At 37.3% G+C, this 23,887-nt stretch overlaps 3 protein-coding genes across 4 annotated transcripts; 1 reads left to right on the top strand and 2 right to left on the bottom strand.

Moving 5' to 3' along the window:
- Nucleotides 1–1,306: 1,306 nt before the first annotated feature.
- Nucleotides 1,307–9,240, bottom strand: LOC134749864 (probable ATP-dependent RNA helicase DDX55 homolog). Its single transcript, XM_063684861.1, has 9 exons — nt 8,874–9,240; nt 8,506–8,700; nt 7,839–7,973; nt 7,100–7,242; nt 6,616–6,816; nt 5,824–6,064; nt 5,393–5,531; nt 3,723–3,931; nt 1,307–1,543 (listed from the first exon to the last, which is right to left on the bottom strand). Exons 1-9 carry the CDS (start codon nt 9,168–9,170, stop codon nt 1,316–1,318), a joined length of 1,788 nt encoding a protein of 595 aa, XP_063540931.1. The 5' UTR covers nt 9,171–9,240; the 3' UTR covers nt 1,307–1,315.
- A 2,833-nt stretch (nt 9,241–12,073) lies between these two features.
- LOC134750376 (transmembrane protein 134) lies at nt 12,074–22,368 on the top strand. Of its 2 annotated transcripts, XR_010128556.1 has the most exons (4): nt 12,074–12,350; nt 14,239–14,480; nt 17,076–20,037; nt 20,182–22,368. XR_010128556.1 is itself a non-coding variant. In XM_063685537.1 (3 exons), exons 1-3 carry the CDS (start codon nt 12,196–12,198, stop codon nt 17,177–17,179), a joined length of 501 nt encoding a protein of 166 aa, XP_063541607.1. In that variant the 5' UTR covers nt 12,074–12,195; the 3' UTR covers nt 17,180–20,117. The 2 variants fall into 2 exon arrangements, 1 of the variants encoding a protein (XP_063541607.1); XM_063685537.1 differs by lacking the exon at nt 20,182–22,368 and having other exon boundaries at nt 17,076–20,117.
- Nucleotides 22,369–23,019: 651 nt separating this feature from the next.
- LOC134750377 (translation machinery-associated protein 16 homolog) lies at nt 23,020–23,597 on the bottom strand. The gene has a single exon (XM_063685538.1). The coding sequence runs from the start codon at nt 23,523–23,525 to the stop codon at nt 23,034–23,036; it is 492 nt and encodes a 163-aa protein (XP_063541608.1). The 5' UTR covers nt 23,526–23,597; the 3' UTR covers nt 23,020–23,033.
- Between the last annotated feature and the right edge of the window lie 290 nt (nt 23,598–23,887).

Consider the following 23,887-nt stretch of genomic DNA (forward strand, 5'->3'; position numbering starts at 1 on the left):
AGTATAGCGCCTGGAAAAGTTCTCATAGCAATCATTCAATTTGAGAATATTATGCACACAAATTAGCAGGCACTTCATAAATTATCTCAATTCCATACCGCTTTTCACTTTCTTAACCCTTAAATGCATGATTTTTTGTATAACTTTTTAATAAATTGAAATAGATGTGTCATGTTGTATAGATTGAGGGAATAATATTTTGGATAGCTGCATATTGAGCCACGGACCATCAAATATACGATGCATATATACATCATTATGCATTTAAGGGTTAAGAAATGATTTTCGGGATAAAAACTATCCTATGTCCTTCTTCGGGACTTACTATCTATGCCAAATTTCATCTTAATCGGTTCAGCGTTTTAAGCGTGAAGAGGGAACACACAGACAGACAGACTTTCGCATTTATAATATTAGTATGGATTAGTCGGCAATAGAAGCACACTGCTACCGTACAGAAAGGAAACTGGAGTTGCAGGCGTACATAGGCTACGGCGACTGCTTAACATCAGGCGAGCCGTATGCTTGTTTGCCACCGACGTAGTATAAAAAAAATCCCTTTCTAATATATAGCACTATCCCTTTCGGCTATTTAGGGTTGTCAAAATTCAAATCATTATCTCACCTGTGGTCGTGCACGCAAAGGGACGTCAAATTGCGCCAACCCTAATAATTGCTCGGAGCAATGCTGAGCCGAACGGAGCCGAGTTTGCCCGAAGCGAGGAGTTTCGCACCCCTGATAGAAGTAGCTATAAGCGGGTTAGGTGTTCACAATAATCTACACATATGTAGTTTTATTAAAATAATAAGAACTTATATGGATCATTTTGTATCGCTTAGCAATTTTTTTTGCTTACTGGTTAAGAGCACTGGCTATAAAATGTACTAAAATAAGCCGCCCTTTGTATAAAATTATTCGTACAAGTTATAGTACAGTCGCCATCAGATATATCGGAGCGGGCGAGGTGCTCAAAAATATCTGAACACGCACTCTAACGCCTTGACAATAGAGACGTGTTCAGATATTTGTGAGCACCTTGGCCGCTCCGATATATCTGATGGCGACTGTACAAGCGATTTTTGACTGACCTTGGTGTAGTTTCCCATGGCGGTTTCTAGAAGAATTAATTGTATTCTAGGGAAAAATATCAAGATGAAAACAAAACGCAAATTAAATTGCACATTTGTTCCATTTTCAATCAAAATGGTACTTATTGTTGGTTGTCAATAAGGCGCTATTTCCATACAGCTTCAATTTGAAATCAACCTTATTGACAAGCGACAATGTGGTACCTTTTGGTTGAAAATGGCACATTTATTTATCCCCATCGAACTGTTCATCAAACTGTTCTTTAGTGATCTTCCGTTTCTTTAGCTTCTTCATCAGCGCCACGTCGGCTGCCAGCTCGTCTACCTCCTCCTGCGTCACCGCCCGTCGCTTCTTGCCTTTTTTGCCTTCTTGTTTTTCCACTTTGCGCTTTTTTCGGCGTTCTTTCTTGTCTTCTTTGTTCTGTTTCGCTTGCTCCCAAGGTTGCGTTTTAACCTAAAAATAAAATATTTAGTTAAGATCCAAATAAATAAAACCAGTCCCCCTTTTTAGTTTAATTCAGGGGTCTTCCAACTGTTTTACCCAATTTCCTTCAAACCTTTACAAAATTCCAGCTGGCCTCAAGACTTGGTAACGCACGGCTAAGCAGTGACCACGGAAGATAAGTTTTTGGTCGTATGGGATCCTATTGGAAGTTGCAGGATATACGAATGATACGCATGTTCTTGACTATATATATTGGAATGATGGCGTGGTTATGTTTGATACACAGGTTACAGTATGCATGGACTTATACGGCTGTCGTAGGTTCTTGGTGCGTACGGTCTACGTTAGTATCCGATTTCGATGACATGGGAAAGAGAGCTAGAGTGAATGGTGCTTGCGTTTATATACTGCAATCGTTCACTCCGAGCAGATTGAACGGAATGCCTCACTCGCGCTAGCTCGACCAATCAGTGATCTGCTATAACCGCGAAAATCGAAGTTCGCAAATTGCGGGCATTTTTCTCTGTCATTAATTACTTCATTGGAGTAAAAGAGAAAGATCCCCGCAATTTTCGAATTTCGGTTTTCGCGGTAGCCCTTCTGATCGCTTGAAGACCGGATCAATGCAGCCAACATTTATGGTTAAGGGTCTGTGTGACGATCGGGCGCCACAAGTTCTTTAAATCTTCTCGGGGTAGGGTTAGAGCCGGCGTAGCTTCATTTGACGTTCATAAGCGCATTGTATTGCAATATGCCTACTTGAATAATAAACTATCTTTATCTTCTTTGACGTTATACCTACTCTTTGCAGAGTTTCGTGGTCAATTGCTAATATCAGGCAGATGTTGCTTGCCGTACAATTTCTCGCAATTTTTCGCGGTTGGAGTTAATTCTGGCAAATTTGTTCAGGGGTTGATAACAGATTTGATCTGGTCAGTCCATAGGTGTCCTAGTGTCCTACTTTTAGGCGGTCTTGTTCCCTTTATGGAGCCATTGTTTCGTTTCGAGAGGTGACCAAAACTGAGTACGAGTCGAAAGGAAGTAGATAAGTTAGGAAGTGACTGTGATGCACATTCTCTGTTCCTGTGGACCACATACTGTCAAAAAGAAGTACCTACTAAGGGCGGCACGTATTGCAACCCTATGAGGTACAGAGCGCCCTATGAGGTAAATCTGGCGGAAGATTCTGGGGCCTATCAGAGAAGATGGAACTTGGAGGCGCAGGAATAATAGAGAGGTAGAGGAGCTGGTTACGGTGCCCAATATAATTGGCGAGATCAAAGCCACACGACTCCGCTGGCTTGGTCACCTGGAGAGGATGGGAGAGGATCGTGCTGTGAGAAGAGCGTATGTGGGGCGCCCGGGCGGAAAGCGTCCGTCTGGGCGTCCCAGATACCGCTGGAGTGACGAAGCCCTAAAGACCTGTCCGCCCTCGGAATACCCAACTGGCGTGAAATGGCGCAGAATAGAGCAGAGTGGCGCTCTCTTGTGTCGGAGGCCAAGATCCTTTTTGGGTCACTGAGCCAGTGAAGTAACTAAGTAAGTATGAGGTACAGAGCATTACGGCCCAAAGAATCTGTAATTTTCCGGATTCAACGGGCATTAGTATTTAGTAGTGAACTTTAAAGGGCCGTCACAATAGATGGCAGTCCAGGGATGTTGCGGATGCCGATTTTTTGACATCCGCGGAAGCGGACGCGGATTTTTAAAGGCTCACATCCGCGGATGCGGATGTCGAGATTAGGCACATAAAAAACGTACTTTTTCTTTTAAAAAAAACGAAACTTTTGGTATTTGAACAAGAATATAGGTGCCGCACAATCGCATTACTATAGTAAAGTCCAAATAAAACAAACTTTTCGCTTCTTGTCGCTGTCCGTCATAGGCTAAAGTGCTCGATCGACGAATCACAAAAACGAAACGAGATTCCTATTGGCTAATGACGAAATTACCTAGCGCTTACGCCGCCGCTAAGACGTTCCTGTACCTACCTGTTCCACATCCGCATTCCCATTAAGCTCCGCATTGATTTTATGCGGATGCGGATGCTGAAAATAATGCGGAAGTTCCGCGGTTGTGGATGCGGATGCGAATATTCGCAACATCCCTGGATGGCACTCAAAGGCCCACAACACCCCAATAATAATAGGTAGTGTTATATATCAAGGTGGCATTTAGCAAAACTTACCATTTTCTTTTTCTTCTTACTCGGCCAGACCCCAGTCTTCCTATACTCCTCTAACTTCTGCAGCCTGCTGGATTCCTTCTGCTTGTCCTTGTACGGTATGCTGTTGAGGTCCACCTCCTCCTTGGGTCCCACGAACTGGCCTTTATGTTCCTGCTTGAGCTCCGGCATGAGAGGCAGCTTGAGGAGGCCGTAGCTGGTCGCTATGTGTCCTGCAATAAAATAAATAAATATTATAGGGACATTCTTATGCTGGCACCACACTTCGTTATGTGTTATTCGTTATGCGTGTTATTCGTCCGAATACGACAAAGTGTGGAGGACTTATTCGTCTGTATTTGTCTTATTCGCACGCATAACGCATAAGCGCAAATAGCAAATAAGCGTATCCGTTCACTTGTCGGTTTTTTGATACACTTCAAAGGACACGATAAAGACGCAGCGCAATTATTCGCCAAATACGGCGAAGTGTGGTACCCCTATTTGTTGTTCGATTCACATAAACATATATTTAGGCAAATACAGCGAAGCCGCATAACGAATGACACATAACAAAGTGTGGTGCCAGCATTACACAAATTGACTAAAGTCCCACGGTAACCTCAAGAAGGCCTGTGTTGTGGGTACTCAGACAACGATATATATAATATAAAAATACTTAAATACATACATAGAAAACATCCATGACTCAGGAACAAATATCTGTGCTCATCACACAAATAAATGCCCTTACCGGGATTCGAACCCAGGACCATCGGCTTCATAGTCAGGGTCACTACGCACTAGGCCAGACCGGTCGTCAAATGGAATTCTTAAGACAGCTAAAGTATAAGTGCAATTAATTGCGTACACTGACCCGCCTGTTCCTTTCTCTATCACACACGCATATAAAAAAAACGTAAAACATATTTATTTCTCTTTCCAATTCCGGTTGATTATACACAATATACTTATATTAATGAACTTACAGGTACGTATAAAATTTGAAAGAATAAAGGAATACCTTTCCTGCTGTTGGCCTGATTCCAACACTAGGCGATGCCTGTCCCGTAGGAAACCACCTTACATCCTAGTTACAAATATAGTATGAATGGCACGCGCTCAGACACAATGGCCGACCGCTCACACAAACGAAACAATGACTTTTGTTTAAAAGATTAGGGTTTTAGGCGTAAAAATCATTTGAGAAGATTCATACTATAATTATGTTACTGTCGCGCTCGCAGTGGCATTGACAGCCGGCATCGTGGGAAGATTACGCGCGTGCGATAGAGATAGAAGCAGGCGGGTCCTTGTTACTTTACACACAAAAGATCTGTGCCTTTTGCCCAAGATGTCTCGTGTCTAGTTACTGCCAGAATGTTACTCTACCGTCTGTACCTATAGGTAGCCGCTTGAACCACATGAGCAGGTGGCACTCGTGTGCGATACAAATGATATAATGTTAGGCCCCATTCGCACGAGAGCTTAAAAAGCGTTGCGTGTGTGACGCACCCACAAGTAAGAGCGAGAAAGAGATATCGCTTTCTCGCTCTTACTTATAGGTGCGTCACACACGCAACGCTTTCTAAGCTCTCGTGCGAATGGGGCCTTAGCAACTGTTGACTGGCCATAGTAAACCTTATAGTTGCGAAATAAGGTCGATAAGTAGTATAATGTTAGTTAGTACCTACCTAGAGGTAATTGCTTAAACTGTAGAAGTAAGTTACACTCATGTTTGCTGTAGGCTCTCATGTGTGATACAAAAGCTCGTTGACCTTTGTCCAAGATGGCGCGGTCTCGTTTTTGGTGCTCGTGGATAATCGATGTTACCTGGAAAAGAAGGGCTTTTTTAATTCTCGGGTTAACATCCATTCCATTCTTATAGAAAGAGGACGTGAAAATGGTGTACATTGTGTACAACCTATAAAATGATTTCAAAATCAATTTTATCAAAAATATAATTCTGTGATTGTGAGTTTTAGATTAAAATTTATCCAGTTTCAGAGTCATTTAGCAACGTCTATACATTTTGGATATGAATTCTGATGTCGGTGATTTTATGATTTTATAACGAAAGAGAAAAAAAGAGGCAGGTACTGCCAGGTACGGAAAAAAAACTAACCTTATCCCTAAGTTTCTGCGTAATCTTAATCTCATCTTCGGACCCTCGCCAATCCTTTAGCTCGACCTTCTGGTTGGCTGCTATGAACGGCACATATGTGTCTTCAGTAGGCAGAAGTGGTAACAGGGAGCACCCCGCCGCGCCGCCGCGCGCCGCGCGCCCGACGCGGTGGACCAGGGACGCCGGGTGTGTGGGCGGCTCCCATTGGAGCACCCATTCTACTTCCGGGATGTCGAGGCCTCTGGGGGGGAAAATATCACATATATCATCACAGCTACACACTGGTAACCTAAGCTATACTCTGATTTGTAATTAAATTCCAAAAAACTAACCTCACTCGGATCCTTTTTATTTCGTAATAATGGAAAATATGTAAAGAAGTAAACTCAAATTTCCGTTTTGCATACATTTAACATTTCGAACACCTAAATAGTTATCTATAGCTAGCCAATAAATCTGTGCACAGTAGAATAGGCCTACGGTTCCTACTTCTATACTGATTCATTTTGCCATGTATGGCAAAGACGTATATCAGGAAGACCGAGTGTATTGTTGTTACATGAGGCAGTGTCTCACATGTGGTTCAAGCGGAGACACGAACTCTAACTATTCATACATAACTTACCTAGTACTACTTTTCTGTTTCGTCTTGCCATCAGGAAAAGGCCGAGTTTTAGGGTGCTGTTAGCTGAGCTAGTGTCTCGCATGAGGTTTAAGCGGAGATATCGGAAAGGGCGAGTGTGTTGTTACATGAGGCAGTATCTCACATGTGGTTCAAGCGGAGACACTTACCTGGCCAATAAATCCGTGCATAGTAGAATAGTCCCCTCACTCTCTCGGAACTTGTCGAGGATCCTGCTCCTCTTCTGTTTCATCTTGCCGTGAATGGCGAAGACCTTGACGTCAGGGAGGAAGGCGGGCAGCACGTCCGCCCAGTAGTCGACGCACGCGCAGGTTGGGAGGAAGAACAGGCCTTTTACTATCTTGCGGTTTCTGGACAGACGAATATTGTGGCTTTCCATTAGAAAAGGGTCGTTATGCTTCTTGTGCATTAGGAACCTTTCCTTTCTAGGGTCCTTATGCACATGGAGCATAAGGACAAGGACTTTAAAATCGTTGAAAGTACAAAAACGCTTAACCTTGATTTTTGACCGTATATTCCCATGCCACAGTAAAATATGTAGTTTTGTTTTTCTATAGGAAATTAGCCTATAGTTGTATTAAAATATTTATTTCTTTAATGTAAATTGTAATCATTTTTTCAAAGCCAACACACCTGATAAAATTCAACAGAAAAAGAAATTTGTCCTGCGGTTCCACGATGACGTAGTAATTCTCCAGCAGCAGAGGGGTCGATATCGTGGATTTTTCCTTGACGCTCACCACCACTGGGTTCCTTAAACCCGCACGCACCAGATCCTGAAAGAGACACATTTCTTTTTAAATCTGTAAACTAAGCCCCATGAAGTGCCAGATTCCATAAAATCTGGCTCACGAAAAGTGCTTGCTTTTGAAACCTCAAACCAGAAAAAGATTTTGAAGTTTTAGAAGCATGGCCTTCTTAAATAAATTTGGAGCGTTAAATTATCATTGCTTCCCAGCATCCTTGTAGCATTTTATTACCACCACATTACCACGGATGACAGGAGGCTGGTGACCGCTCGGCTAATCCCAAGAATTGACACGTTTTTGTATTGTATTGTATTCATTTAATTCAAGCAACATGGCTCATAAAAGCTTTGAAACATAAAGTTTTACAATGTCATAATCTCGTCTGCGAAAAGAAAGCGTGAGAACCGAAGGCCTGGCCTTGGCCCTTGACTCAAAAAGTTTGGGGATCCCTACATTAGGCGAGGAAAAAGATCCACAACCAAGGGCTAGAGAAAGGGTTGTTGAGACGACTAAGTGATAAAATATCTGGTTGGTTAAAATTCTTAAAAATAAACCTTTTCTATCGCAAACAGGCCCAGAAAGCCCAATAATGGCATTGTTCGTTGATGTGTCTTTTTGAATACCTGCAGCTGCTTAGTCTGCGTGGCAGAGAAGAGTCCGGTGCGGCGCTGGCGCGGCAGGTATTGCAGTATGGTGGTGAGTGCTGATGAGAACCCCAGATCCAGGAGACGGTCTGCTTCGTCCAGGACTAGGAACTCCTGGAAACCACTCCAAGTTATAAATTATTTGGTATCTCTGGACTATTACTTTAATTGAGCAGTAAAATTTAATGGATTCAGCAGGTCTACATAAAAACAGAATAAGGTGCCTCATGAGGAAATTCTTGCGTGAAGCTGCTTAGTCTGCAAAAACGGCTGAACGAATTATTATTATTTGTAATGCAGGCAGGCAGTTTAAACAACTGATAATGCCTGTATCCAGAGTCATAAACCGAGTTCTCAGTGTTGAGTAGAATTTGCTTTGTGCTTATCTAATTTATTCTTAAACTCATTGACACTTTGGGCCGCTACTACATCCTCTGGGAGCTTGTTCCAAGCGAATCTTAATAAAATTGGGCACACAGTTTATAACTTAGAAAAGGATATAGGATACATTTGGTTCTGGTATTTATCCCCAAAAGTGGTGCAATAGAGGTTGCAATTTAATAGAGCACTTTTGCAATTGCAATTTTTTAGAGAGATTTGGGTAGGAGGCAGTTTAACTTCATAGGCAGAGTTAGAGAATCGTTACCAATTCCTTAAGTCTTCCAGCCAAGTTGGCCTGCTTCCGCTCCGCCAACAAGTCCTCCAGCCGTCCCGGAGTGCTGACTATGATGTGCGCTCCTTCCTGCAGACTGGCTATGTCCATGTCCACGGAACGGCCGCCGACGAGCAGACAGCGGGTCACGTGGGAGAGCTCGGACTCTTCAAGGAATAACTCTATGACCTTGAATACAAATAAAAGTTACATTGTTTATTAATTTTATTATGTAAAGAATATAATAAAATTTTACTTGTAACACGTATCTATAGATACTGCATTAGACATACATAACTACACAATTAACAATATTTCAAATTATAAATTATATTTCAAAACACTTCTTTTACAATACTCACTTTCAAAATCTGTGTGGCAAGCTCCCTCGTCGGGGCTATAATAACTCCATAAACAAAGTCCTTCCGCAGCGGCGCCTCCTTCTGCTTCTTTAGCAGCATCTCCAGCAGCGGCACCACGAACGCCAGCGTCTTGCCCGACCCTGTCACCGCCTCCGCCACTACATCTTTACATGACAAAATTAAGGGTATCACGGCGGCCTGAATAGGCGTCATAGACACGAAACCCTGCTTCTTTATACAATTTAGCACGGGAGCCGACAACCCAGGCTGCACTTTTGACCAGTCTTTATTCACCATTTTGATTATTTACATTTAAATCAAAGAAAAACACAAATTATCGCAACACTTCGGAATCCCATGTGCGTTTGACAATGGTTTGACATCTGATAGATGACAGCTGATTTTGACGTTTGCAGTGTTACAAGATACGAAAAAGATATATAAATATTGAAAACTTTATCGATTGAGACAATGAGGGCTAACGCGTATGAATTCGCCGCTAGGGGCGCTAGTGTAGATGGTGGTCTTTTCCTCAGAATAATGACTAAAGCAAAGAAGCCGGGCAAAAATAAAAGCTTGGTAAAAGATATCGTATTCACAACACGTTATTACTTTTTGTCTATGAGTGAGTGAGACAACAATCCGCAAGTTCTTTCGTTTTTTTCAGTATTGTCATAAGATAAACCGAGGGAAATGTCAAATGGTCCTATGTGGTTCTATAATATAATCCAGCCAAATAAAATATATGTTCGTTATTTCACAGGTAGGTGTCAACTGTAACAACTTGACATAGTCGTATTATTTTAGTTGAAATATTTCGGGATGTTTCAGCGGTCATCTTGGTTTATTTTAATTTAATTTTTGCTATTCCTGAAAGATTGTTGGAAAACGTGCTGAGTTTTTATTTGTAATGGTTTGAAGTTCCCTTTGTGATAATGTCTTGTGTGATCGAGGGCTGTAAATCGCATACAGGAAGAAAAGAAAATACGCACGAACCGATAACCTTTAATCGGTGAGTTTTGTTCAATTTTGAAAAAAATTATTTATAGGACCTGACCCTAAACATAGAAATCGATATGTTGTTTATATAATTATTACTTGCATTCAAGTCTATATAGATTTTTGCATATATTTTCGAACTTTTCTGCTAAGTATGAAAGGTTATATTTTTGGCATAGTGATGTATCGACCTCAGATCAATAACCTATCGACATTTACAGCTTTCTTATAGTTTGGCCCAGGACTGTCTCATTTTAATTGATGAGTACAGTCAAGGGCATAAATATATATACATTCCCAGTCGCAAAAATATGTGTACGGTCAGACAATAAAATCGTGTTCACATATTTTTAAGCCATTTGTCTGGATCGATATTTTTGCCTTCGACTGTACCTATAATTTTCTTTGTTTCGTTTTTACCCTTTGGGTACGGAACCCTAATAAAAAAGACATTAATGATCATTGATGAACGTTCCTTTTATTAATATTGTTGGTCACAACTTTTTATTTCAGATTTCCAAAGGACGAGGAATAGGGGATATTACTGCAATGTTCTGCCACCAGAGTGCAGCACTAGCTTTTTTAGTGCACCGTAGAGTAACTTATTCATACTGTACCTTTAACAGGTTTTTGACAAGTTTTCAGGGGACCTACCGGAAAACTCGAATCCGAAATTTCGTTATCTAGCTGCCTCTTTATCGCTCGAATACGCAAGAGTGACAGAGATGTTAGATAACGAAAGTTCGATTTTCTTGTTGCGCGATAGACCCTCAGATTGTGATAGTGGCGCCACCTACGCCGAGTTTCGCGTAATATTCCCTATTATTAAATAATTAAAAAATATTACACGAACGTTTTTTTTTATTATTTCCTATTTGGTACAGTCAGCTGCAGAGAAAAGGTACCCCACGTCCATACTAATTTACAGAACTTTGTATGCAGGGGGGTGCCTTTTCTCTGCAGCTGACTGTACATGACTAGAAACTATACTTAGTCTTTTAGCATTAGAAAAAACGGTAAACCATTTCCACGTGTCTTTTTATTGACAAGTTTTTTTTATAAATATAACAATATTTTACGTATGAAAGCAAAAGTATGTAAATGATCGTATATTATATTTGTTGTGACTTATTTTCAAAGTGTTTTTCGATAAAACGACACGTTAAGATCGCTCGCCTTCTTTCTAATGATAAAAAAACGAGAGGTATAGTTAGACGGTTCTGAGTGGTAGTGGTAGACTGCAAATGAGATAAAAGCTATATTAGGTACATGCATTAATCCTCATATCAGGCGGCTCTTTGATTCCAAGGTTTGCATATTTTTTATACTTTTTAATGATTTTTAGAATATGAAAATTATAAAAAGTGTAAAAGTTATGCAATCCTTGTATTCCACGCATTTCATTTCATTTCATTTCAACGAGCCGCCTGCTACAGATTTCTTGAAATTGCCACGTTATTTCAGGTTCAACTTTCATTAGCCAGACTATTATCAATTTGCCAATTTCGTGATTATTATTTTACACGGCACATAAACTTATGCATAATTTATCGATATAAAAAGTCGACACAGTTACATCCCTAGCAAATTATCAAACTTATGACACCGTACGTAAATGAGAAATAACAAGCATATATGCATCTCTTTTCGGCACATTATCTAATTCGTAAGGAAGTAAAGTACGGGTATACATATTTGCGAAGCATTTTTGCCCGACTTCTATGCTTTAGTCATTATTCTGAGGTCTTTTCCATAGTTCGAAATGTCAAATGTCACTTGTCACTTCAATGACTGACAGCTTTTCTATAGTCTTTTGGACCACCATCAACAGAGGCGCCAACTGGTGAGCAAGAAAACGATAGCCCTCATTCAGTAAATTTAACATTTGAACTTATAATGTTATAAAAATGAAATAATTAGAATATAAATACATCAACAAACTTAGTATAAACATAAAACCAAAGCAAATTATAAAGTACGTTTTAATTTTGTTGTTTTGTTGACGTTCTGAATCCTGAATCCTTTTGTGATGTGCGCGTAGTTTACTCGCGCTCCTTTTATTTAAAGAATGTGAGCAGAAACGACGTTACTGCAAGTAATTATTCCCTGCTATTAAGTGCGGTTCACAAATTTTATTCTATAACTAATTAATAACATACAAAAACACATTGCAATTTATATAATTTGATTAATGATGGTTTTTGAACATAGCGAAATCAATATGGCGCATGTTGATATGACAAATTGACAGCATTGTTTTGTCTTTGTAATAAGTTGTAATGTTTCTTTTACTTGTCCAATTAAAGAACAATAAAATTTAATAATGACGAGACCGTTCGGTAATAGTGACAAACGATTTTCAATCGACGACGCCTTCGAGGAGGAGACGGACGAAGCTATAAAAGTGTATGGCGCTACGGGCGACAGATCGCCGTTGCAGAATAATAAATATAAGAATGGAAGTGAATATTTGTCCAGGTAATTATTTATGACGTTATTGTTTTATAGCGCAACAGCTGTGAGTTTAATTGAGCGTTATTCCGAACATTTCTTTGTACCATACTGTCGCGATCTTGACCTTTACGTGAGTCAGAGACTGGCCTTAATGGGGCAAAAGGCTTTTGAACTGGTCTAATCGAGCCAGCCGTTACTCGCGCCCCGCAGACCTACTTCACACTTCATTTTACGCTAATTATCGGTCTAATTATTGCTAATTTAAACTAGTGCAATGACCTGTATTTCCTTATTGACAAGATTATTGTTATGAGAAGTGAAGCAAGTCAAGTATTTTGAAATATCGGTCATCGTTTCATCGGCAGTAACTTTTGTTTTATTATTATTGCAAGCTTTTTATTAACTTGCAATGTAACTATGTTTGTACGGGTCAAATCTTGCAAGTTAAATTTGACCCTCTTCCCGACTTTCAATGAAGCTGAAAATTTGTATACATATGTAAGTCGGGTGACAATGCAATATTATGGTACCATAGAGCTGATCTGATGATGGAGACAGGAGGTGGCCATAGGAACTCTGTGATCAAACAACACAACCTAATTGTGTTTGGGGTTTATAGAATTGTCTCGATGAGTATTAGTTACTTACCTATGGAAAGAAAAATACAGTCAGCGATAAAAGCTTGTTCCAAAAAGGAAATTTTTGCCAAAAATTCATTTGTGATAGTTGTTGCAATACGCAATGTGATGATAAGATTATGTTTTACAACTTGCCCTGTTGAAATAGAGTAAACACTGTAAATACTTAGATAACAATATGTGTTCAGCTTAGCAAAATCCTAAAACAACGTAATACTTTCAAATATTGTTGTTTATTTACTTCTCAAATATGCTAGAATACAATACATATGAGATTAACTTATCATATGTGCCATTTTCAACCTAAAATGTACTTATTGTCGGTTGTCAATAAGGCGCTATTTCCATATAGCTTCAATTGGAAATCAACCTTATCGACAAGCTACAACGCAGTACCTTTTGGTTGAAAACGTCACGTATAGTGACTTAGTAGTAGTAGTAGTGCTAACTGAAAGTATGTATTTGTCTAATTCAAAACCTATTTATTAAATAATTATATCTGCCTTCCTCTTTGATAAGTCTTTAAAAAATATAGTTTGAAATGATGAAAACATGTCAAAATATATTTATTTTCGTGATTTCGTGATTGGTCCCATAGTAAAAGTTGTTCAGTATAATCCCAAAACCTCACTGGCAACGAGAATGCACTTATTTTTTAGCCACCCTGTATGTGGAATAGTAGACATAAATAAGATCTTGTATATAAGCATTTCAGTAGACTTAGATCACTGACCTGAATATTAATTTATATGGAACCAGTTTTAGTAACTTTAAAATACGTTTACCAAAATTTATTAACCAAAAAAACAAAACCATAGGACTTTAAAATTGGTTAGTTTTTAGTTTGAGGTTTTCCTGTAAATAATGACCTAATTTATGACATATTTGTTTTGATCTTTAGTCTGCTCTCATAGAAAGTTGATTCAGAGTATCTAGACTGATTCATGTTTATTTAAAGCCTGACCAGTAATATATGATCATTGTCAAGAGGGCGCTGTTCATTCTCATGTATAGGGTGACAGTTCAGTATAGTATGAAAAAATTTGTTTCATTGAAATTCCGCCACATGACGCGTGATCATATATTCTTGGTCAAGCTTTATATACTGCATTGCTGCATACCTAGTCTGTCATTATTAGATATGTTGGTGTGCTGTAAAATAATTGTTACCTGAATAAATGTATTTTTATATAGGTTAATATTTTCTGGAATTCATTTAGACATAGCTAAGTGCATTTTAAATAACTGCTAATTAATGTTATTTCTTTCTCCAGTAATAAAACATACAAATGCACAGACGACACGACCTCCCGAGACTCTGACTCTCTAATCCACGAGTATGTAGAGGCCACACAAGCAACGTACTGCTGGAACCATCCCAAAGTCAGAGAGAACTGGAAGACAGTATGCGCAGCTGTCATTCTGTTGGTTGTTGGCGTGGGTTTACTGGGGATGGGAGCCTTTGCTGTTGCGGAGCCAGAGAATGGACTGCAGGGGGCGGTTTTCTTTGTAGCAGGTACTTTTTTAATGAAATACATTACGCGAAAACTACTATCAATGACACCTTTTTTGTAGGAAAGTTACAACAGCCGCTGTTGAGTGGAATTCCCAATATTAGTATAGTTTATTTTATGAACAAATAAGAAAAACTGACGATAAAAGTTTCTATCAAAAATTTAATTTAACTAATTTAGCGGTTTCACTCACGTATTTTAAGTCACTCGCGCGACATGTTTCGGAGAGCCTAGGTCTCTATGTATGGAGACCTAGGCTCTAGGCGCGAGTGACTAAAAATACGTGAGTGAAACCGCTAAGTTAGTTAAGTTAATATGTCTCACAATAGTTTAAATTCGAAAAATTATTTTTTTTGCCAAAAAACTTATTTGTTAACATTCTTACATGATCCATATGGATTAGACTACAGATACCCTATAATTACCAGCCGTTATCAAGAAGTTGTTACCATTTGTAATAGCTGGGATTTTTTTTACGCCTTTCACCACAGGGAAAAACATTCAATTAAAACATTCATTTCAAACTGAAAAATCCAAGACAACAAGTACCAGCTGGCTACAAGTACCCGTACCATAAGTCACTGACAGTGTCAGAACTGACACATAGGCTAACGTCTACGTAATTTACTTTCTATACCCCCGTAAGGCCCAATGTGCATTACAATGTACACTCTGTTTCAATCTAATTTGAACCTTTTCCATACTAAATAAAGTAGTATTTCTTTTGTTTCATTGTTTTCTGAAACAAACGAAAGTCACCCTAATAGGTTCAAATTAAAAATAGAGAAACTTTTTATGGTGGGCCTTACGAGGATACATCTCGCTCGTACTTATATGCGAGTACAAGCAAGATGCATAGAAAGTAAGTTACGTTCTCGATAGCGTCAAAGATAGATATAACTCCGTAATAGATGGATACAGTCTAAGGAAAAAACGTGCCTCGAAAATCACGAAAATTTGATTCTCGATCAGATGGCGCCACTAGTTTTGGCCTACACTCGTATAGAGGGCGTTGACTGTTTCGTTTGTTATTTATAATTTTAACGCATACCAGTGAAAGAACATGGGTCAAAATCATATAAAAATAATTTATGCAAATAAAAAAATCATTTATCCATATTTAAACATACGACTTTGTTCCGGTCGCTATAGAAACGGCGGGGCCTTGGTGTGCGGAGGCCAAAACATTTATAAAAACTTTGGGGCGACGTTTGAGGTATAGGGGCTGCGACCCCCGTTCCGGCTCTTACCTGGTCCAGCAAATATCGCTTGCCGTGCAACGCGGCAATGCCGCTAGCATTTTTGGCACGATTGGACCAGGTGACAGTCGGAACGGGACATAGGCCTTTTATATACCTACCTATACATTGCCTGATAATTTCATAGTTCTATTATATAATATATAGTTATTTCTTTAATAAACTTACTATTATGTATAAGAATAGTTTCTTTAATACATTTTATCGTATTTTTATAAATATTTATTTTTAGTTTTAAAGTGTGTCGACAGATGGCAGTGAATTTACTGGGGTTACAAAATTTACTATGACAGTACCGCTCTAGTATAAGTTACTCTATGATAGCGTTTATATCAGTGCCAAACTGGTGGTAGCCACATTGGGCCCATTTAAACGGCCCGCGAACTCACATGCGAATTTAATTACATTGCGGACTATTAAGGTTACATCCAATTCAGCCGAACGATCTAATATCGCAATGTAATGAAATTCGCATGCGATGCACCGTCTAAAACTAAATGAACACTAAGAGTTTTGAATGATTCACGGTTAGAATATTTATCAGTACGGTTTTTACTCACTATTATTTTTAGTCGCTTTTGGCGACATGTTTCGGATTCTTTGGGAATCCATCCTCAGGCACGAGTGTCCCAAAGAATCCGAAACATGTCGCCAAAAGCGACTAAAAATAATAGTGAGTAAAAACCGTACTGATAAATATTTTGAAATATGTCTCACGATAGTTTAAGTGCGATTCACGGTTAGTTTCACTAGACTTATATTGACCGGGATATAGACCGGGGGATGGGACAACATTGACACCCACCCGCTATCTTCAGTCACCCGTGAACAAGATGCATGTAACTGCGTCGAAATATCGGGAGCTCATAAACAATACAAAAGGTAATCACGGTCTATATCCCGGTCAATATAAGTCTAGCAAAGATTGGATACAGTCCAAGGAAAAAACTTGCCTCGAAATTTGATTCTGAATCAGATGGCGCCACTACCTTTGGCCTACTCTCGTATAGAGGGCGTTGACGGTTTCGTTTGTTATTTAACAATTTTACCGCATATCAGTGAAAGAACATGGGTCAAAATAATATAAAAATAATCAATGCAATTATTGCAAATAAAAAAAATCATTTATCCATATATAAATAAATTTTTTGATATTTTTATTTTTAGTTTTAATCATGTGTCGATAGATGGCAGTGAATTTAATGTGGCTACAAAATTTACAATGACAGTACCGCTCTATCCTATTATTATTATATCCTCTTTGGTCTAGCAAAGATAGATATAACTTGAAGTTCTAGTAAGTGAACCCTACCTCGTAATTCATGTACTCTGTTGTAGGTATGATCTGCTTCGTCCCCGGCGCCTACCACGTGGTGTACATCTGGTTAGCAGCGCGCGGGCAACGAGGCTACGACTTCTACCATCTGCCGCTCTTCACCTGATCGCCTTGAGTAAGCCTTCGAATTCATCACACTTTGTTAGGTAGGACCGGTCAGCTGCTAATTTAATGTGTTCAATATTATACAGTCGTGTTTTTAATTAGCTAGAGTAAATAGAGCGTTTAGAAAAATTGACATATAAATGATAATAAAAAACAGATAACCCTTTGAACGCTACACCTGCGTGCGCGGCGCGTCATCGTGAATCTTGTTGTATGCAGGAAAATTGATATTGCGCTGTACCCGCGTGCGTTAGTCGTCGTCTTTGGCGGTAATAGGGATGACGTGTGTGGTGGTCAAAAATTGCGGGTTCAAACCTCGGTTGTGTTGTATAGAGCAGAAAAAATCGTTCTCGATAAAAATGCAAAAAAGACTCGAAATTCGACCAGAATTTTTATCATACAAAATACAAGAGGTTTTATTTTCACGCCCGCGCCCAGAAACGTCAATTTACTCTAATGAGGTAATTAAAAATGTCATTGATCTCCTAACCATAAAATTTAATTTTGAGCACTTACTACATTTGTTACTGACTGTCCTATCATGTAGGAACTTTGGAATAATGACTGGTACCATATAGGGAACATTCCTATTATGGGAATATTCCTGTAAATGGCATATCAGTATTTGCTATAAGTGTCATCCGCAGTTAGTGGTGCTTTGTCACTTCATTTTGAAAAATGAGAAAATTATTTGGTTTTATCTTCTCTTAAGTTCTCTTAATTGTCTCTTTAAGAGGAAACCCTTTAAGAGAAAATAGAATATCTTCTTAATACCTACTTATTGTTTTAGGACTATAAATTGATCTATAACTGAATTTAACTCAGTTCATATCAGTGTTTTTAAAAATGTAAGCAATTAAAACTATGTGACTTTGTCATTCTGCCGTTGAAATAATACCAATGTTACAAATCACTATTGTTTCTATTAATCTTAGAATCCTTTCATATCAATGGTATTATGTCATAGGCTAAATAAGTCACTCAGTTATGTTTGTCTGTAAACATCAATATAACATAAAAGAAATGGAGCATAATTTTATTAAATTAATATTTCATAAAGTTATATCGAAGATCCTCCTAATAGGAGGAATAAAAGATAATGACGAATATTAATTTAGTACAACTTAAATTGATGTATCGACATTATGTAACGAAAATTTGTCATATATTTATACTACACGTTACTTCGTTACACAAAGGATAAATTAAATTGTAGATAAGTGCTTACTGTTTAACTGTGTTCTTAATCACCCATAATAATTTCCAGGTTGATATTTTATTTCAATTCGTCGTTCTGTCATTAAGGATACAAATATGATCAGTTTCTTACGGAAAGATCAGAAATATATATTTGGGGACAATCTTACACAGAATTGTACTAATTTTTTTTACCTTTTTTAAAATTTTCAAAGGGGCTATCAGGAATGCCTACCATTGTTCTATGTAAAGGAATGACGATGACGATCTGATGATTAAGAATTTGATTAATTTATATTCTTCGAATAACTAATTACGCATAATTTATATTAAGTTATGTTATTTAAAGTATTGAAACTGGATAATAATGTAAACTTCGTAAGTAGTAAACAGGAGGGGGCATAGATAAAGTTAGAGAAAAACATATAATATACATCTACCATTATTTTCATGGAATTAAAATAAAATATTAAGGCAAAGAGTCAAAGGTTCCTCTTTGTTACTTGACTTACATTGAGGTTTGTTCTCTATGTATTAGTGCGTTTCAGTAATGATTGCAGTCTATATTTTTCATGATATTGATTTTAAATTGCAAAAAGATACAATGTAGAATGTTCCTCCCCTTTGAGGTATTTTTGTTGTCAAATTTCATTACATAAATTCGATGACGTCGCAATTCAATCAATCAATCATTCAATCAATTAATTTATTTTGCTGTAATACACAGTGTGTTTTGTGTGTTACAGCAAAATAAATTAATTGATTGAATTATATAAAGCTATACAATATAGCTATACATACAGGGATAATTTAAAATAACCGTTTGAAATAGAAGCGATGGTTCGAATTTCTCTGATATTTTTAAGAATTAAGATAACTTGGTCCTGTTTATGATATTTTATTCTGATCTCAATATAATGAAATACATAAATGTTTTAAATTATCTCCTTCAATAGATTTACAATTATTAAGTAAAGAAAATATAAAAATAAACAACTGCATCCATCTCCAAAATATTTAGTTAGTTTAAGAGTTGCAACATTTTTTTACGTGTTAAGAACTTAATTTGTCTAAAATTAATTTCACTGTGTTACGAAAATTGGTCATACATTTAACCGACTACGACGAAGTTAAAAGATTATTATATTAAAAACATTAATTTTAATTCAAATTATTATGAATACACGGTACAATATTAGGTACGCTAGGCTTAGGTTTTGGGCGTTACGGATTAATTTAAAGATATGCAAAACAGTTCGAAAAACAAAGTTCTTACACTGGCACATAACTTAATGAGTACCTAGTGTTGTATGGATGAATTTAAAAAAATTACACAGTTAAGCAATTTAATTGCTTAATTCGTGTAAAAACAAATTTTATGACTAATGATCGTTACACAATGGAATTAATTACAAACTGATTAATGCCTTAAAATGTGCAAAAAAATGAAATTATATTATTATTAATAGAAAGAATTGGGGTTGTATAACTGTCTAGTCTACTTTTTTTATCCATTAAATCTCACTTAATCCATTAATTTGCCATGCGTTAGAAATTTATATCACTATACTCGTATGTCTTAGACCCGTAGGAGACACATTTTATAAGTTTATATTCATATGGCACCAAATTGAAGATTAAAAATGTGTTACCTTTACCTGAGTACTTCACAGTAGGCCGAGCACATGATTGGCGCGAGAGTATCTCGCCGCGAGATAGACTACCCGTCTTCTAACTGTATGAATTAAAGGGGGACGGGTAGTCTATGTCGCGGCGAGATACTCTCGCGCCAATCATGTGCTAGAGTAGCCCGGCAGGTGTAATAATGTGTATAAATTTCGTCAGTGTTTTGTGTTGTGTATTTTTTATGTGATAATTTGTATTTTATAAATAAATCTGTCCGACTAATATGTATAAAGTCTACTATTATAAATGTATGTATTTAGTAATCACATGTAAATATATCATTAATTTATTCAAATTACTCTTAAATTAAGATAAACTGGATTACTTAATGCTTATTGTAATAAAGAAAATGTTAATCACGCAAAATATGCAGTTTAAAAAAAAAAAATTTAAACGGCCAAAAAATGTCATAATAAAAAAAAGAGTGTAAATTATGATCCTAGTTGGTCGAAATAAAAATGATTTAATTTACAATATAAGGATGACTGGTGTTAACTGGAAGAGTCTTTAATATCAGTTTCGATAATCTCAAATAATTTTATTATTTATCTAAATACATCCTTGCTTAATATTATAGTTAGGTACAGATCTTAATTTTGACCATATATTTCATAGCATCTTGGCCGTTCACCCATACATGTTTACATTTCAATTAGTCATTTCCATGATGTAACGAAACCTACCCATTTATTCATATGGCTGATTTTCGTACACAAATAATGAAAAAACTATTTATGGGGCCTGTAGACTGGCCATATTTTCACTGCAATATGTGGCCAGCAACTATTGGTGTCTTCCTCTAACATGTGAGTAAGAGGGGGACACCAATAGTTGCCGGCCACATATTGCAGTGAAAATAAAATGTGGCCCATCTAGGCCCCTTTAGGGTCGTACAGACGAGGAAAAATAAAAGTTCTCTTCCTTTTTTTTAAGTTAAAGATCCTGGAGTTAAACCAAGAAAAGTCTGCAACGATTTTGATAGCACACGCAGTGCAAAGTGCAAGTGTTATTTTAAACGTCAAACTTCTATGAAATTATGACGTATAAATAACACGTTCGTTCGTAACAGTTCGTTGCAGACTTCACTTAGTCTGACTCTAATTAATTCTTACTTATGAAAAATTAGCCTCATGCATGAAGTTTATATTTTAACCGAAATATGTTTTATTCGGATGTTTGTTACCATTATATCATGTTACAAATGCATTTCCGTTTTTAAATTACCATTTAATTACTTAAAATTATAAATAAAAAGTACAAAAATTTGCCCGCGAAAAGCTAGTGAGCGAAACGCTCGAAACGCCACGTGACGTCACGCGTTCGACAGATTAGTGTCATTAGTAGCAAACGTCAGTTGGGCCGCCCAACGTGTGACGTCATCACGCTCTGTCGAATTCGCGCCAAAAATTATGAGCGTTTCAACCGCAAAAATTTTCAATATTTTAAATATTTTTTAATAAAATAATGTTAAGGTTTACAAAAGTATTTTTATCATTTCCGGTGTTCCAACGATATAAATTATGAATCCAAAAATAAAAATAAATTCATGCATGGAGCTAATTGCCCCAGATAGCGACGACTTTTTGAGTTGCTTAACTTCAAACTCTGATAACTCCATCTGTCAGTTCAGATTATACTATTTTGGTATTAAGAAAAGGTAATAGGGTAGATGATATATTTGCTGATAGGGGCGAGTGGATTTATCAGAGTTTGAAGTTGTGACACTTTTGACAACATCGTTTCTCCCGTCTTAAAATCGTATACCATCCTTAATTTTCAAAAATAGCCAGAACCTAAATATCTGCATGACCCTTCACTGCCTTTCCATTGAGGCGGAGATGGCCTCCCATTCAACGTTGTAAGGGCTCCTCTACACGATGGCCCAGCTTAGGCCAGTCCAAAGGACGCAGCTATCTCATAGCATTATCACTTGCTCCCTCTAACGGCGAAGTGGAGAAGAGATGTGGAAGTGGATTACAACCAATCTCTGCCTCAGTAGAAAATACCTAAATGCATTTTACTAACATCTTGATCTATGGATTATGTTAGTCCGAAATAAACAATTTTTTTTTACCATATTTATAAAACAGAATTTACTTGAATGTATGATGTTGACTCTAAAAAGTCCATCCAAAAGATCAATCTTCATTATGTTTAATCTACTTTGAGGAGGCAATTGTTTAAAGTAATTAAGTTAAGTAATGTTATAGACTATTCAAAGTGCCTAGACATATGTTTGAGATCTAAAAGCATCATTTACATCCTTTCCTCATTAGTATAAAAGCAATAAAAAATGTTTTAGCTGAATTGTGTTTTATTTCTATGTAATAAAATTGGTTTTACATTTACCTTTCGTATGCAGTAAAATTGTGGCTGTTCAAAACATGGCCTTAATATTTGACATGCTTAATTTAAGGCCGTTCCATTGGTTTGCTGCTGTTAATGGAGCTAGCTGTATTTTGTTTTGTTAAAAAATATTTTATCAGTTTGGGACAAACAGTGATACCAGTTGATAACAAAATTGGGCTACTAAACTAAAACTACTAAATTGCTATTGTCACAGATTGAAAATTAATGGCTATCAAATTGCTGTTCTAATTATTATTAGTTATTGAAAAGTTGGCCACTAGATTCAAGATTGAATGTTTTGAGTCAACGCCACTGAAAGCAAGGTCACTGTGGGGAAAACCGGCATATACAATTTTTAGTTGGGGAGACCTTCACAGGGCGAGGACTCAAATTTGTACAGCTTTGCTTAGACACGTCAGAAAGGAAGAGCTTTGCTCCTTCTGCTCTACCAACCTTCTGTAAGTAGGGTATGTGTACAAATGCAAGAGTTAGAAGCAATGACTGAATGAATTACGGTTCAATTTGTACTGGTTAATTGCAATTAACATTCGGCCAACACTGGTGTCATGTGTGTATTGAAATAGTGTGGAAGGACGCAATAAAAGACAGTTGTCTACTTAAAATTATATTAAATGCTTTCTAGCAAATCTTTTAAGCTTAAAATGCTGCAGAAACCTTAGTTCTCCGTTCCAGTTCCTCAAAACTTGCACCTGTTCCGCATTCAGGAGGTCCGGCATCTCCAGACCACATGTCTCAAACTCATCCTGCTCCCTCTTCTTAGTAATGTTAATGATGTCTTCCCTACTCGCATGCTGATGACGATTCTTACGATGACCTATAGAATTCTTTAAAGCAATCTGTTCTAGCTCTTCATTAAATCTTGCTAAATAAGTTTCGACCAACTCCAGAGTCTGCTCCTTCGTTAATACTAGACAATCTTCAGGAATCATATCCTTGAACCAGAGGATTTTTTCACCAATTAAATTCTGTTTGATGTGAGTGCCAAGTTTGTTGTTGTCTTTTCTTTCGTTTCTCTTCATTTTCGATGCCAGTTTTTGAGTTTTCCTGCTGTTTGGATGTTTCAGTCTCTCCATATTTTTTTTCACGTTAGGCATTTTGAGGTTTATTATTTTTTATCCTTCACTAACAAAACAAAACTAGTGATTTCAAAATAAAATCCTAACCTATAAACCTTATGTCATGGTCACGTGTTCGTTTTGACAGATAAGTTTTGCGTTTACGAATAGCGCTAGTTAAAAACCATGATACAAATACTTTTCGATTCCTCAATAAAAATATCTCAAAGTAAAATTGAACGTGTCAAAGTAACATATAAACATTTTATTTCATTTACAAGAGCTTCACATTAAAAATTATTGGAAGTTGACGTGTTTCTGTTGAGTTGGCTTACTTGGCTTATTATGATCGTGTAGAATGGCAATATTAGCAATCTTCACAAACCATCATCTAATGTCAC

The sequence above is a fragment of the Cydia strobilella genome, chromosome 19 (genome assembly GCF_947568885.1).
Source record: "Cydia strobilella chromosome 19, ilCydStro3.1, whole genome shotgun sequence".
NCBI classification, from domain to species: domain Eukaryota; kingdom Metazoa; phylum Arthropoda; class Insecta; order Lepidoptera; family Tortricidae; genus Cydia; species Cydia strobilella.

Bases quoted from the DNA above. Each gene is read 5' to 3' on its own strand.
- LOC134749864 (XM_063684861.1), bottom strand. From the start codon at position 9,170: ATGGTGAATAAAGACTGGTCAAAAGTGCAGCCTGGGTTGTCGGCTCCC. The intron at 7,974-8,505 runs GTAACGATTCTC...AGTGGTTTCCAG, and splicing joins CTGGAAGACTTAAGGAATTG to GAGTTCCTAGTCCTGGACGA. The intron at 3,932-5,392 runs GTAGGTACTAAC...ATTTTATTGCAG, and splicing joins GTTTAAGCAATTACCTCTAG to GACACATAGCGACCAGCTAC.
- LOC134750376 (XM_063685537.1), top strand. From the start codon at position 12,196: ATGACGAGACCGTTCGGTAATAGTGACAAACGATTTTCAATCGACGAC. The intron at 12,351-14,238 runs GTAATTATTTAT...TTCTTTCTCCAG, and splicing joins GGAAGTGAATATTTGTCCAG to TAATAAAACATACAAATGCA. The intron at 14,481-17,075 runs GTACTTTTTTAA...ACTCTGTTGTAG, and splicing joins GGCGGTTTTCTTTGTAGCAG to GTATGATCTGCTTCGTCCCC.
- LOC134750377 (XM_063685538.1), bottom strand. From the start codon at position 23,525: ATGCCTAACGTGAAAAAAAATATGGAGAGACTGAAACATCCAAACAGC.